General features: G+C 29.9%; 2 protein-coding genes across 2 annotated transcripts in view; one reads left to right on the forward strand and one right to left on the reverse strand.

Annotated features, from left to right (window-relative positions):
• Positions 1-4,245, forward strand: part of LOC125067018 (probable serine/threonine-protein kinase nek3) — a 40,212-nt gene extending 35,967 nt beyond the window's left edge. Inside the window, exons 3-4 of the mRNA XM_047675387.1 lie at positions 74-3,110; positions 3,262-4,245. Coding sequence (XP_047531343.1) covers positions 74-3,110; positions 3,262-4,092 — 3,868 coding nt within the window. The 3' untranslated portion in view covers positions 4,093-4,245. The remainder of the gene's footprint in view (positions 1-73; positions 3,111-3,261) is intronic.
• A 4,176-nt stretch (positions 4,246-8,421) lies between these two features.
• On the reverse strand, positions 8,422-11,500 carry LOC125067066. The gene is made up of 5 exons (XM_047675445.1): positions 11,376-11,500; positions 10,156-10,206; positions 9,557-9,667; positions 8,792-9,019; positions 8,422-8,511 (listed from the first exon to the last, which is right to left on the reverse strand). Exons 1-5 carry the CDS (start codon positions 11,415-11,417, stop codon positions 8,422-8,424), a joined length of 522 nt encoding a protein of 173 aa, XP_047531401.1. The 5' UTR covers positions 11,418-11,500.
• Positions 11,501-14,767: the final 3,267 nt, after the last annotated feature.

The raw sequence follows: 14,767 nt of genomic DNA on the forward strand, positions 1-14,767 counted from the left end.
TGCCAATTACAAACAAAATGAATACATAATAATTTAAATAAATATTGAAGAAGCATATTTTTTTACGTTTCAGGCGAACGAAATTACCATACGTAGCTGATGCCGTTGGCAACAGTCTTCCGCCACCATCAAGTGTACCAGCAACGGTGGGAAGTCCAGTAAATTTGCTTACGCCAGATAGATATGAATTTTATACCTTTGATGAATCTGGTGAACTTGTTAAAAGATTAATGACTTTAGAAGAAATACAGGCTATAGTAGCGGCAGGAGAAGAAACAGACGGATTAGTTACTTTCGCTAATGACAATCAACCCACAATAGCCTTCAACTTTAGCCAACCGTCACACACGAAAGTACACAGTGTTGTTACTAATGTTCAAAATGTTTTGAAATCTCAAATGGAAGCTCATAAAAATAAGCCAAACGTACAACCAACATTTGATACTCCAGATGTTTCAGATTCTTGGAGTCTGATCTTACCTTCGATATTTGGCAACACAGGGGTAGATATAGTGCCAGATAAAACATCGGGTTCATTTATTACACCTGAGACAGACACTATCGATATAGATAACTTAAATATGGACTATGAAAATTCGCAAAGTAAAGAAAGTAATGAAATACCCAGTGTTTCAACGCCCGAAATTAAGGACAAAAATAATAATATCACTGCAAAACCGTTAATTGAAGTTTCTCTCACTACGAGTACTACAACTGAATTACCTACAACAACTACTACCACTACTACTACTACATCAAAGCCTTTCACTACAACTTTGAAGGTAACTACAACTACGACTAAACAGCCTGTTAGAAAAACAACAAGTAAGCCAATAGTTAGAACAACAACAAATTGGCCAAAATCAACAAGTTCAACAACGACTATGCGACCTACAACTACAACAACAACAAAGTCTATAATATCTACAACTAACAAAATCTATTCATTGCATTCAACACAGCAATTTTTAAATACTGCTAATATAAATGAGAACAATATTTCTATTGGAAACTTAACAGCAAAGCCAGTCCAATATGAGAAAATAAGTACTTTTTCGCCTGTTTCCACAACGGCAAACATTGCTGAAACAACAACAAATTTGTTAAACAATAAGCAAACAGTATTTTCACATGAAAATATAACAAACATTCCATCAAGCATAATATTACCCTCGCCTTTAAAAAATAATGACAAAGAATATGAAAATATTTTAACGATCAATACAACACAATCCGTTTCACCCTTAACAACAACATCAACAACAGAATTAATATCGCCACAAAACAATCAAATTGAAAGCAATGTAAACGTAAGTAGCCAAACACAAGCAGATGAAAGTGAAGATATAGAAAGTCAGACTTCTTTACCATTATTTGATGTGGCTCAGAGTATAAGTCAAATAGCCTCTGATCTTGGCAACAATTACGCCCCTATACCAACTTCAAATAGTTTATTAGATACTACAAAAATAAACAATATTGATATAGAGAGCAAGGAGAACGTAGAAATTGAAATACCTATTGAAAATGCAAATGAAAATGAAATCAAAGCAAACCATACTAAAGAATCTGATAATTTTGTAAAAATATCTACCATTGACCCCCACATAAAAAATGAAAATACTGAAGAAAAAGTTTTGGATATCAAAGAAGTGCAGACTACATCTTTACCCTCAAGCACGACTGCAATATTAAGTACAACTAACACTCCTATGATGGATCTTATTCTCACAGGTTCAGTAGATGATTTAATATCTCAAGTAGTAAATGAAGGTCCAGCTCCTACATCAATAGCTTCTTATGAAAATAATACAAAATCAGATGAAAGTATTAAAGGAACGGAGGAGAACTTATACTTGACTCATGATTCGTTGAGTATTGACACCACAATTACGAATTTAGTTATTGATACTACAATACTTCCACCACACATTACTGCTCTTCCTCTTAAGAAAAATAGCGATGAGAAAACCAATGTAATAAAAGAATTTAAAGACGAAAATATTGTTATAGAAAACGATACATCAAAAAATACAATGAATAAAAATATCAGTACAATAAAAAATGTTCTACATTCTAATAATTTGAATCCCAGTAATATAGGAAACAGTAGTAGTATATTGCATATACACGTTAATAATAATAACTTGACCGATTCTGGAGAAAAAAAGAAGGTGGATATGAATTCAGAAAGTATTAAGGCAGCGGATAAGATCGAGTCATCTACGCTTATTAATTTGTCTACTGAAAGCAATATTGTGACGTCAGTCTTGCCAGACATCACTACTCAACAAAATAATAAGGTTAACAATAAATTTCAGAAATTGGAAATAGAAATACCAAAATTTGATGAATTCAAAAAGAAAATACAAAAAGTAAATATTGACGAAAAAGAGTTAGCAAATGAAAGGAATAACTCCTGGAAATTAATATCAACTGTTACACCACCAAAAGTTTATGATGTAAGTAAAGATAAACACAAAGTTGAAGGTTTTTATATACCCGAGAGTAATGATAAGGGCATTACTTTAGAGTTTCCTAAGGAAAATCAGGGGCTAGAAGTAACGACTAAGGACTTAGGTGAAGACGTACTACAATTCACGGAGCTTTGCAATGAATTAGCGTTTAGATATTGGAATGTCATAACTGAAAATATAGACAAAAAACGAAGCATTGTTTTTTCTCCTTATTCTATAACGTCAATGTTAGCAATGATGTTTATGGGAGCAAAAGGAGCAACTTCAGGTGAAATGAATGAAGTTCTTAAGTTAGATGATATGGTTACATTCAATCCACATTTTACACTAAAAAATATATCTGACTCCATCGAAACTACTTCTGCATCTGGAGTATCTGTATCAGCATTTATAAGAGAGCTCTACAGTGAAAGAACTAAAGGCAAAATTTTAACATTTTATAAAGAAAGAGCGCAACACTTTTATAATGGTCATGTTGAAGAAATAAATTTCAAGTTAATTAGTGACATTATAAGGAGAAGAACTAATCTACTTGTGAAAAGATATACATGGGGTAAAATTGCTGAATATATGAAATCCAACAGTATAACTATGCATCCTCCATTGGCAGCATTTTCGGCTAACATTTTTCATGTGAGAATGTTTTTTTAGTTTTTATTTTATGATAATGTTATAGGAGTTATTTAATAAAAAATATATCTAATAAATAATTTAAAAAGTATTAAAAATTATAATAGTATTATTAGATTATTGCATTTTCTGATTCATTTTTTTCACTTTCCAGACTGACTGCAGTGGATCATCTGTGGAAGGAAGAGATGGCGAGATGTATTTCGTAGTTTCACCAAATGTGCGTCAGAGGCGTTTGGTCCCTGTACCAGCTGTCGTCTTTAAGAGTAATTTCCTTGCCGGCTACGATCCAGTTTTAGATGCCACAGCTGCTGCACTAGGCAATACAAATTCTGTTGTTAGCACACTTTTCTTAATGCCCGGCCAACAAGGAAACGTTGTACATGCGGAAGATTTAGAAAACCTTGAAAAACGATTTCTAGACTCTGATCTAAGTACACCAGCATGGAATCAATTATTAAGAACCCTTTTACCACGAAATGGCTTAGAACTGCAAATCCCAAGATTGTCTCACAAATCAATTTTTAATGTTTCCTCTACATTACGTAAAATGGGCTTGAAAGAATTATTTGATGCAAATCACGCCGATTTAGGTGGAATGAACGGTCCATCGAAGGATCTTTATTTGTCTGATATGATACAATTGACATCTTTTGTTACGTGTGGTGAAGGTGTTATTGGAGAACAGCATCATATAGAAGAATACCCTGAAACATTAGATCTTTCACATAAGCATAGAACTTCCAGGTGGCTTACTGGATGGGATGAACCACGAGATTATCAACGGGCTTTCCATGATCCCCATGATGTAGGTGACGCTATGCACTTGCCGTTACACCTTCGACCAAGGCAAGCAAGACTCCCTGCAAGAAATTCTCAACCAGCTCGTTTAAAATTCGATAGGCCTTTCCTCTTCTTTGTACGACACAACCCTTCAGGCATGATTCTTTATGTTGGTAGATATAATCCAAGGCTTCTACCTTGAAGGTTTAGAAAAGACTGCTAGTTTAGTTTAATTTACTATATTCCTAAAAGGAAAGTGATGAGGTATAATGGTGAGTGTGATATATGTATGACGTATGTGTATGAAATTATTCACTGTATTAACATTTATGTGACAGTATTACGGTTTATTGGAATAGAGGTAACTTGTACATTATTATGTACGTAATTTCTCACCTCTATACTAATTCTAAATGAAATGTGTGTAGTTATAAGATGATGCAAATGAAATAATGTTTATTATAAGTAAAATATTGTAATTAATGAAGTAGTAGTACATTTTAATAACTAATTTCATTTCATTGTCATTATAGATGCAGTTTTAGAATAAAATAAAATAATGAAACTCTTTGTTTAATTAATTATATGAAGTATTCTCTACATTCTTCGTAAAATTCCTTCCATTCATAGCATTTTTCAGTTTTTATTATTTTTGGACAGCTCTGAAAATAAAAAAATGCGCCTTACATCTCACATGTCACCTTGGTAATAAGCAAGATTTACATTAAATAGCACGCGCTTCCCTGGCTTACCGTTACACATTTCACTAAATCATTACCAAATATCACAGGAAAGCGAGACGAAAGATGTTACATATCAATTTTTAAATTAGATTATGTTAATGAAATAGTCATTAAATAGACTTAATGAAATTAACTTATTAAGACTTACCACAGTTATATAGTTTCTGATACAAATTTGAAAATCAAAAAATTCACAAACATTTAATGGCATTTGAAGCCTATTTTCTTCTCTACAATACACTTTGGCACTGGTCATAACGTTACTAAATTCTTGATTAAGATTCACCCACTTGTCGAGGTGGGTATAATATTTTTCATTATTTACGAAGTCATCTGCATCTAAAAGATTATACTTACTTAAAATACATCGCCAATGTTCACACTGGAAATGAAAATTGAGGATTATCGTTAAGCTTGCGTTTGAATTATTTTTAATGAAAAGTATTTGATATTAAATATTTTGTAATTGATGTCACCATTTCCATCGCATTTGTTGAATTATATGGTAACTGTAACTTACTTTTTTGACGGCTTCTCTTCTCATTCCTGTGACATTATATTCTTTATCTATGAATACCAGTGCAAAAATAGCACCGCATGATCTAGCCACCTCCCGTTTGAAAAAAGGCGGAAAGATGCAACATTTTCTGTCCTATAATTTTTTCATAAATATGATAAATTTCATTTTTAAGTTTTTGTATGAATATTTTTTCACAAAATAATTACATCAATGTTTACCATCAGTTCGTCAGTGCCATAACATTTTTCTGGCTTTATCTTCATCGGTTCAAATTGCCCTTTTGCCTTAAAATTTGTGGTTAAATGAAATTATTAAGACATTTATTCATATTTATAGATACATACATCGCCAGACTGATCAAATACATTTTTTGTACGTAAGTTTTTTCGTTTTGTTTCATTAAAAATGATGAATAATTTTGCTTAACAACACTATAGATGTCGATCACTAACGAATATTGAACAAGTTATACACTTCTGTTTTTTCTGCAAATATCGGAAATTCATTGAATAATATCTTATCAAAAAGCATAACTCCATAAGAATAATATCGAAAATTCAAATAAAGGATACATAATAAAATATAGCACAAAGATACAACAACTTCATATCTTTTTTTCTAAACCCACCTATAACGACGAATTATGGCAAAAGACTGATTATGTTTACTGTGTAGTTTGAAACAACAAAGGAAGGTGTGATCGATGTTTAACAAACGTTTTGAAGTTTTACAAAATATTGAGTTGACACTTAAATTTTACTCGTAAGACCACACCACCAACATTAGTATACATATCTCTTAAACGTCACACATGTACGTGATACATTTCTTAATAAGGTATTTAAATTGGTAGAACGGCTTGTAATTTTGTATTAAGCATTTTAAAATTAAATTAAATGTATAACATATATAAATGTATAACCATATATAAGTACTATACGAAAATAAGTAATATTTTTCTCAATTATGAAAATATAATGCTATGTATTGTATACGATTTATATTGTATATAAGCATCTAAGGTAAATAACAATTTTCGATTATAAAAATATTTTGTTAATAAAAATAATAATTATTGTCACAATTTGTGGTGTCTAACTATAAGTTAGTTACCAAAACATTGCTAAGTGGCAATTACATATTTCGTATCAGAAGAATGTAACGGAATTATTATAACTTAAATTAATCTTAGAAAATCATTATATAATATACCATCTAATAAATAAAATATCATAAAAAGTGTATTAGAAAGACTCTCTGGTCAATGAAGAAATATTTCAAAAATAATCTATCTAAATTACCTATGGATAAAGATGTTTATCCCTCGATAGAAAATACAAGAGTAGATCCAGGAAGTTTACCGAATGCCATATTAAACACAACACATAATATTTAAGGTCCTCAGCGACACCCTGTTGAGATGTTGGCACCATAATGTAATTTTATATGCCGCTGGCGATGGGCGATGACGCTTTTGCCTGTCATGGTTTGTCATTAGAAAATATTTATTTAAGAATGTATTCGTGTTATGCAAGAGAAATACATCAAAAAATATGTTTTTCACTCAATACTAAACATACAAATTAAACAAAAATAATAACTAAAATCTAGGGCATATATATGGACTAAAGGTTCCATCTATTGAATTCAGTTCGGTGATTAAAAGTAATACTTGAGAGTTACAGACAGTTTCATGTTGCAGATATATAAATACGCAATGGGAAAGCTTTGTAACTGTTCTTTAGCATATTGCTCATAGGATTAATTTTAAGACATGGTATAGTTGGTTTACAGTTTATATTAAGAAGAATTTCATAAAGCTGATGATATTGATGTGTAATGTGAATTACAAATACATTATCTTGGATAAAATATTACAAAAAAAATACTACCGTATGAAACACCATAAGAAATCGACAGCTTGTCGCTCCGACAGTTAAAGTGGCCGAAGAAGTTGTTTTTAAGAACCTCTGAACACAGTGTGGTGTCGAATGGTTTGAGGTCTAGGAACACTGTAAGAGCTCACATATTGCATTCTGTTAGAGTTAGGTTATCGACGGAATGTCATGTTCATTTATTTTAACCGACTTAATGGAAATAAATGACATGATATTGTTCGATATATCAGGCAAGAGAATTATACACAAAACGTAAGAACATTCTAATAAATAAATAAATAAAATAAATAAACATTTGGTAATGCTTTTAAAATTGCAAAAGGATGAAGATTATTAATAGCTTCTTTAGTGATATTGGTAATATAAAACAGAAGCATTGATTGAAGATATGGCAGGGGATAGAGTTTGTGAGTACCTTTTAATAAGGCTAGATGGAATGCCATCCCGACCAGTATCGGAATTTCATCGTTAACATTAAATTACAGCAAAAATTTCATTAGAATCTATTTGTTCCACAACAAAGTCGTTGTAAGGTCGTGGCATTAATATTATCGTTACTCACACCAGCTAGATTGGAACCGACCTAAAGAAGTATAAATACAATAATAACTTTACACAAAATCCTACCACCAAGTATAGCATTTATTTCTTGAGTGTCATATACTCTTTTTGCATTATTTTTAATCTTTCATTCTGTATTGATTTTATGTTATGCTGAGATATCGCATAGACTTCATAAACCTTGAGTGATCCATGTTTTTGTTTAAGAACCCGGATTGGAAATAGAGTTAAAGATCCTAACTATTGATTAATCAGTCAAATTAAATAAAAAATTTAGGGAATATTTCTCTACCTTTTTAATTTAACTAATTATTAATAATAAAATAATTTGGATTTATTTCCTGCCTCGTGACGTATGTACTTTCTGCCTTTATACTGAAATGCATGTTAATGAATTAATTTTTGTCAGTGTATAATCATATACACAATATGCCTAAGTGTATGTGAATATGTGCGTTTTTCTGTCTTTTTACTTTAACCTGTAAAAAGCTTAAAGCATGTATCGTTTTGTAAGATGTCTTTTTTTAATCGCGTATGGCCGTATCAGCCCGTATAACATAATCGAGTAGAGTTAAATTTGCTTCCGAGCATCTTTCCGAGTGCTTTGTCGATAAATTAATAAATGCACACATAAAAAGCTTCATTTTATTAATTTTATTTATTATTTAAAACGTAAATATGGTTTAAAATATGTGAATTGAGTAAATATAATTGATAGTAATATGAGTAATATGCGCCTTAATAATATAATAATTATTTACAAAAATCAAACAACAAATATTAGTATTTTACATAACGTCGAAAATATGTTAATTAGTTTTTTCAAAATATTTTTTACACTCTTCAACGTAATCTTTTATTTTCTTACAGTCATCAACGTCTTCCCATTTCGGACATTCCTGGAAGAAAAAATATATTTATTGAAAATTTGTTTGTGGTGATTAGATTTTTCTCCATCGATACCTTCTGACGCCCTTAGACAAGTATAACATACATGCATTTCTTATGATAAAAACATGACATTGATATGTGATATTCAATATTTTCTTATGCATAAATATATTATACTTATACGGAATGAATTTTCACTCATAAAAATCAGAAGAATTTGTATGTAATGTATTTTTTTTAAATTATAATATCTTTAAGCTAATGAATAAAATAAATCAATTAACTTACCATAAACATTACATTACTAATGCAAAATACAATCTTTGTAGGTTGACACACTTTTGATTCGGGCAAATCATTTTTAATACAAAATTCCTTGGCCTTTTCGACACCATCCTTGAAATCGGGATAAGATTCAACGAACTTATCCAGGAATTCGGTCGCTGCATCCTTATCTACCTCGGTATCATCTTTCATGAGATTGTATTTTTTCAATAAACATATCTGCTTGGAGCACTAAAAAAAATTGACATGATAATTGTGATATTTCAAAATCAGTCGATGTCTATGTTCGTATTCTATGCTTTCATGCATTGCTTCGAACAGTTGCTTGTACAAAATATAATTTTGATATAGTACCATCAGCGTACAATAGATGGAGGTACGGTAATCTTAAAATAACTTTTTCTAAAAAATAAATAGGTATGGCGAAGCATGCCAGCCATTTGCTATTTATAAAGACATATATGTATATTGAATGTGTTATTTTTGTGACTTATATGTGTGTAATTGAATAGAAAAGGTATACAAGAAATCAGCGAATAGTAAAATGTGCAGTTTTACAAAAGAATCAATAGTATGAATAATTATAAATAATCAAAATATAGATTTGATAAAAGGTAATAAAAATAAGCGTCATTAATATTTGAGACTAACCAAAGAGTAAAAATGAAAGAATATGTATTATATTAAATAATTGTAGTTTGTAAACTTTCTTAGCAGTTAACAAAGTTGTCACTAGATGGCGGTATGGGTATTAATAATATAACTTACATCTGGAGGGCCTGGTCTAGAACTGTTTTCGTGTGGTAATTCTATATCACAATCTTTGAAGTCCTCTTCCTTAAATATTTTTGGGAAATTACAGCATTTTGTAGGATTTTCCTGTAAATAAATGTTTGCGTTTATATACAGTGTATGTATAGGATACACTCATGTGTTGTACTTAATTTATAATTTTAGTTATTTATTCAATTTCAATTCAGTTACTTTTTGGTGTCAATGTTCATATATACGAGTAAATATATTTTCATTAACTTGCTTTGGCTATTACCGAATCGAGTGCTCGAGTGCGGAGTTAATCGATTAGGTGTAGTAAAAAAAGCTAAATCAATACGAGAATGTTTCCTTTTTCAAGTTATGTAAATGATATTTTAGTACATTACTTTTGATCTTTAATATATTTTCGAGTTAAAATATTGTTAATGAAATACATGAAAATATTTAAGCGCTGTAGTTGTATTTATCTGTGAATCGGTCAAGGAAAACTTCGTAAGGAAACCTTCCATCAACCGACATAAAAAATAACATGAGAGATATTTATGTTTAGCTGTGAAATATAAAGATGTTTAATATAAGTAGTGTGTCCTTACCACTCGGGGAATGACTCTACAATGAGGAGGAGGCGGCTCTGCGGTCACGACCTTAAATATAGAAAAAAAAACGTTTTGCAGATTATATCAAATAAAATAAAATAAATAATAATGTGTTCGTACCGAACAGAAATCAAAATGACTTTTTAAAAAGAATAGTCTAATAACAATCTGATCTTATAACAAACAACAACTACATTAATTACATATTTTAAATGAATATTATTTATAATGAAAGCCAACTAAACGACACATTTTCTATGACTCAGAAATTGTATGTCCGAAGGATCCAAACATCGCGCCAAAAAGAAAACCTCCGTGAGTGGCGATCATGAGCTCTTTTTTTAATGCATAAAAAAATCAGTACAAGGTATTAATACATTAGGCGGTAATATAATAGATTTTGTTTTAAATTGCCTGAAGTTAGTACACATATTATTTTCGCTTCGGCCTGGAAAAGCATTCTTCTCTAAGACAAAATAATCTAAAGATTAGTTATTAGTACGTGGATTTAAATAAATATAATCCTTGTATATGATTTAAACACTATTATTGTACACCAATACAATATTGAATTGTTTTTAATATCTAATATACTTTTATTATCCTCGAATATTTATAAGAAAAATTGCTGTTTCATTTAACATTTTTTTTTAAATATTATTTTGTAAAAATATTTATGAATATATAAATACATGTGTATATTTTTATTCTTCACGAAAAATAAGTCTCTTTAATAACCATAAGCAGGACCGTCTCGTGCAAATAAAAATGATTACGTTTCAATTTGATCTCAAAATATATGGTATTATGCAAGGATCAATATAGAAAGGAACCTGGGCTTGTATATGCTTGAGTCGTATATTGGTCTTCAGAGATAAAAAGTATTTATAAATTATATATACTAATATTATAAACGCGAAAGTAACTGTCTTCCTTATTGTCTGTATAGGCCACTGAATAATGACATATCACTGTTTGATGATATTTGGTATGACACAAACTTGATCTCCGAGGAAGGTCATATGTTACTTTTTATGCCTAACTCCTAACGACCAGCCCCTAAACTGCGAGCGAAGCCACAAAAAACATCTCTAATAACTAACGCGAAAAATAGAAACCCAACTGAGAAAACAAACCAAAATAGCAAGTATAAACAATTAATGGTACTTTATAATTGTTTGAAAAAAAATATATATATATATATATTTATATATTACCTGAAGGACAATTAGGAGACAGAAGCTTGAAATACGAAACATGATTGATGGTGAATCAACAGTGATGATATAGAATTTGTGTGCTAGGTTTTATACCAAACAATTATGTTCGGCTATTGTGTGCCACGGGAAACCACCAAGGTGTCACATGTCAAAGATTATTTTTTGTACATGTATCTGAAGTTGCATAAGATAATCATTTCAATAAAATAATGACATTACGATATAAAATTCTTAAAAATATTTGTACTGTCTTAATACTAAATTATAAAAATCTTGGAACACAGAAAGGATAAGATATCTAACGATAACTTCAATATTAAATCATAATCTTTATGATGTGTTATTTACATAAAATAGCGCAATAGTTGTTATTCGATGATAACGATTGACAAGAAATTCAGATTTATTATTTATTGTTCATTGGAGATATTTTGCAGATCTTTACACCGGGTAGGATAGACTCACTCGTTACTTATATTACCGTTTAAATTAATACTTTTTATTATAGTATTTGTATACACAGGATAGTTACAGGCACAGCATTTTAGATGCCACTGTTGGCGGCGCAAGAACGGTGTATTTCTTTACTTGGTCCAGTGTCTACGGGCGAAAATGAACCTTGGTACTCGTCTTTTGTCCTAAATAAATATCACATTCGCCTAAAATCAACAAGGAAATATAAGTAACTAAAGCCGTATCGATCAATTTCGTGTCTCTATCTTCCGTGAATATGGCTGTTACCACCACTAGCGTTTAAAAAAAGAAATAGCAGTACTAAATTACTGAGCTTATATCATAATAAAATGAACGCTGAAACGGTTGTACTTTTACTTTGTAAAATGAAATTTATAGATATCATAAATATCTATAGAGAAATCGACAATCTTTTTAATTTTATTCTATATAAATAAAATTAAAAAGAAAAGATAAATTATTATCATTTTAGGGTTTCGTACCTCTATGGAGAAGAGGAACTCTTATAAGATTATTTCGTTTTCTGTCTGCCCATCTGTTCGTCTGTTTGTCTGTCTGTCCGCCCAGCAAAACCCTTTTTCTCAGAAATTAATACTGAGGTTTGCAGTCCCTTGGAGCTGTGAAAAAATCGAACCTTTAAGCCTACGCATTCAAAAAATTCGTCGAATTGAAAGATCGTATTTCCCATAATTTCGCGTAGAGAATCAAAACTTATAAGATACTTCATTTTGACTTAGAATCATGACATGAATAACGACAAGAAGTAATGGATTGTAGCATAATTACTTATTGGTGAAAATCTAAAACCAGTAAAAGTTTAAAGGCCGGCAACGCACTTGTAACCCCCCTGGTGTTGCAGATGTTCATGGGCGGTGGTAATCACTTTCCGTCAGGTGAGCCTCGTTTGCCCCCTATAACATAAAAAAAAGAAAAAAAGTAAACTTTTCAATATTTTGTGGTAGTACGGAACCCTCAGTGTACGAATCGGATTTGCACTTGCCGGGTTTTTATTTTATTTTTTTATAACAACCCATATTTTTAATCTTAGAAACAGATTAAATCGCTATGCGTCGATGTACATATCTGTTAATTTTAATGCATGTTCTTTTATTCTATGGAAAATGATTTGTGAGACGAAAACATATACATTGTTACATTTAGGACATTTTTATTCGTAGTAAATTATACTGAATTGATAAAATGGGTTCCCATTTTATTTTTATTCATAATATTTAAGCATCTTCTATTTAATACTAACAATTTAGTTATGGAAAAAGTATTATTTGTGTTAAAAATGCTATGAATTATTGGGAACCTATTATAAAAAATCTAGTTCAAGTTAGTATATTTTAATAATTTTGCCCTTCATTTTGCGATTATTATCCCAATTATTGAGTAACTAGTCTAGCGCTTGAGTAAAAACATAAAATTCGTTTCAAAAGCTTAATCATAATAGCAACTTATCTTTAACTTTAATGAATAAAAATTTGGTAAACAATAAATTTTAATCGTTTTGCAATACATATTTTAATCTTTGTAATAAACCCTCAAAATATCTACAAATTACTTTATAAATTAATGCACAGTGTTTACAAGACTAAAATATTAATTACTAAAATACTAAATAATTTTGTGTTGGGATCATTACATAACATTACAAAATAAAGAATTTTTTTGCTCTAAAAAATAAAAAAAAACATTATTATGATAATTATATATATTTCTCACTTCCGATTGCCTCCATATATACATTTAATGGTAGCATAACTAGTTCACACGGAAAGGTTATAAGCTTTAATTTACTCGAGCGTCATTAACGTTACAGGTGTAAATAAGTGGTACTTAGGCACAGTGTTATTATTATTTATTTGTTATTGGGTGACACATTATGGTTAAAAGGCTTGGTTTTATAGTAAAAAACAATAATATAAAAATAAAATTTTATTTAAAAGGATGTTCCGTAGTTAAAATGAAACACTGACGAATTCATATTGTTTGTCTATATGACTGACACACACGTTTTAAATAAGTGAAAAAAAGAAATTGGATATAAAATTGTTATGATTTAAATAAATGCGAGTTATATATATAGCATATATACGAATATTTAATTTAAATTCAAAATGAAATAAACTAAACTACGTGATACTGTACTATGTGTATAAAAATTAAAACATATATATTTAAAAACAATGTTTTATATTATTTGGTTCTTAAATCGAGCTGATGGTTAAATTATTCTGCCCCAAAATAAGTTTCTAATCAGTTAAAACTCACTCATAAAGTCTCACTCATTGTTCATGAATTAATAGTTATCTGTGGTTAAATATTTACAAGACGTAATAAGCATGTAATGATTGTCGGATGTCAAGACGTCATGCATGTTGATTCAGGGTTAGACCTTGGATATGATGGCCAACAATAGGTACGTTGAACTATCGGCATATTTTGTTCACACTGGCCTCGGGTCCTTCATTATTCGAGGTTGTTTTGGTAAGACAAAAAATAAGCTTTCACATTTATGTGTTAATATCATTAGAAGAATATTTTTCACTATCAATAAGCAGATGTAATATATATAACAATACTTCTATATTAAATAAGATTTTTGACTTTGACTTTGACATAAATCTTGTTATAATATGGTATTTATACGTATATAAGTTTCTGTAATATGGGATTGTATGTAAAAAAAAATCTACAAATACTAACATTTCTCTCCATTGTACGTAAACGACGATTTCATTTAAAAGAGGTTAGATGACGATATGACGATTAATTTTCTATTTAAAGTCGCTACAAAAGATATCCATATTTCGGCCTCAATCAAACAAATTATGAAATTATTAATTTACCGTCACTAATATCATTTATTATTATTTAAATCTGTTACTAATACAATTAAAACAACGGTC

This window comes from Vanessa atalanta, chromosome 10 (genome assembly GCF_905147765.1).
Source record: "Vanessa atalanta chromosome 10, ilVanAtal1.2, whole genome shotgun sequence".
NCBI lineage: Eukaryota > Metazoa > Arthropoda > Insecta > Lepidoptera > Nymphalidae > Vanessa > Vanessa atalanta.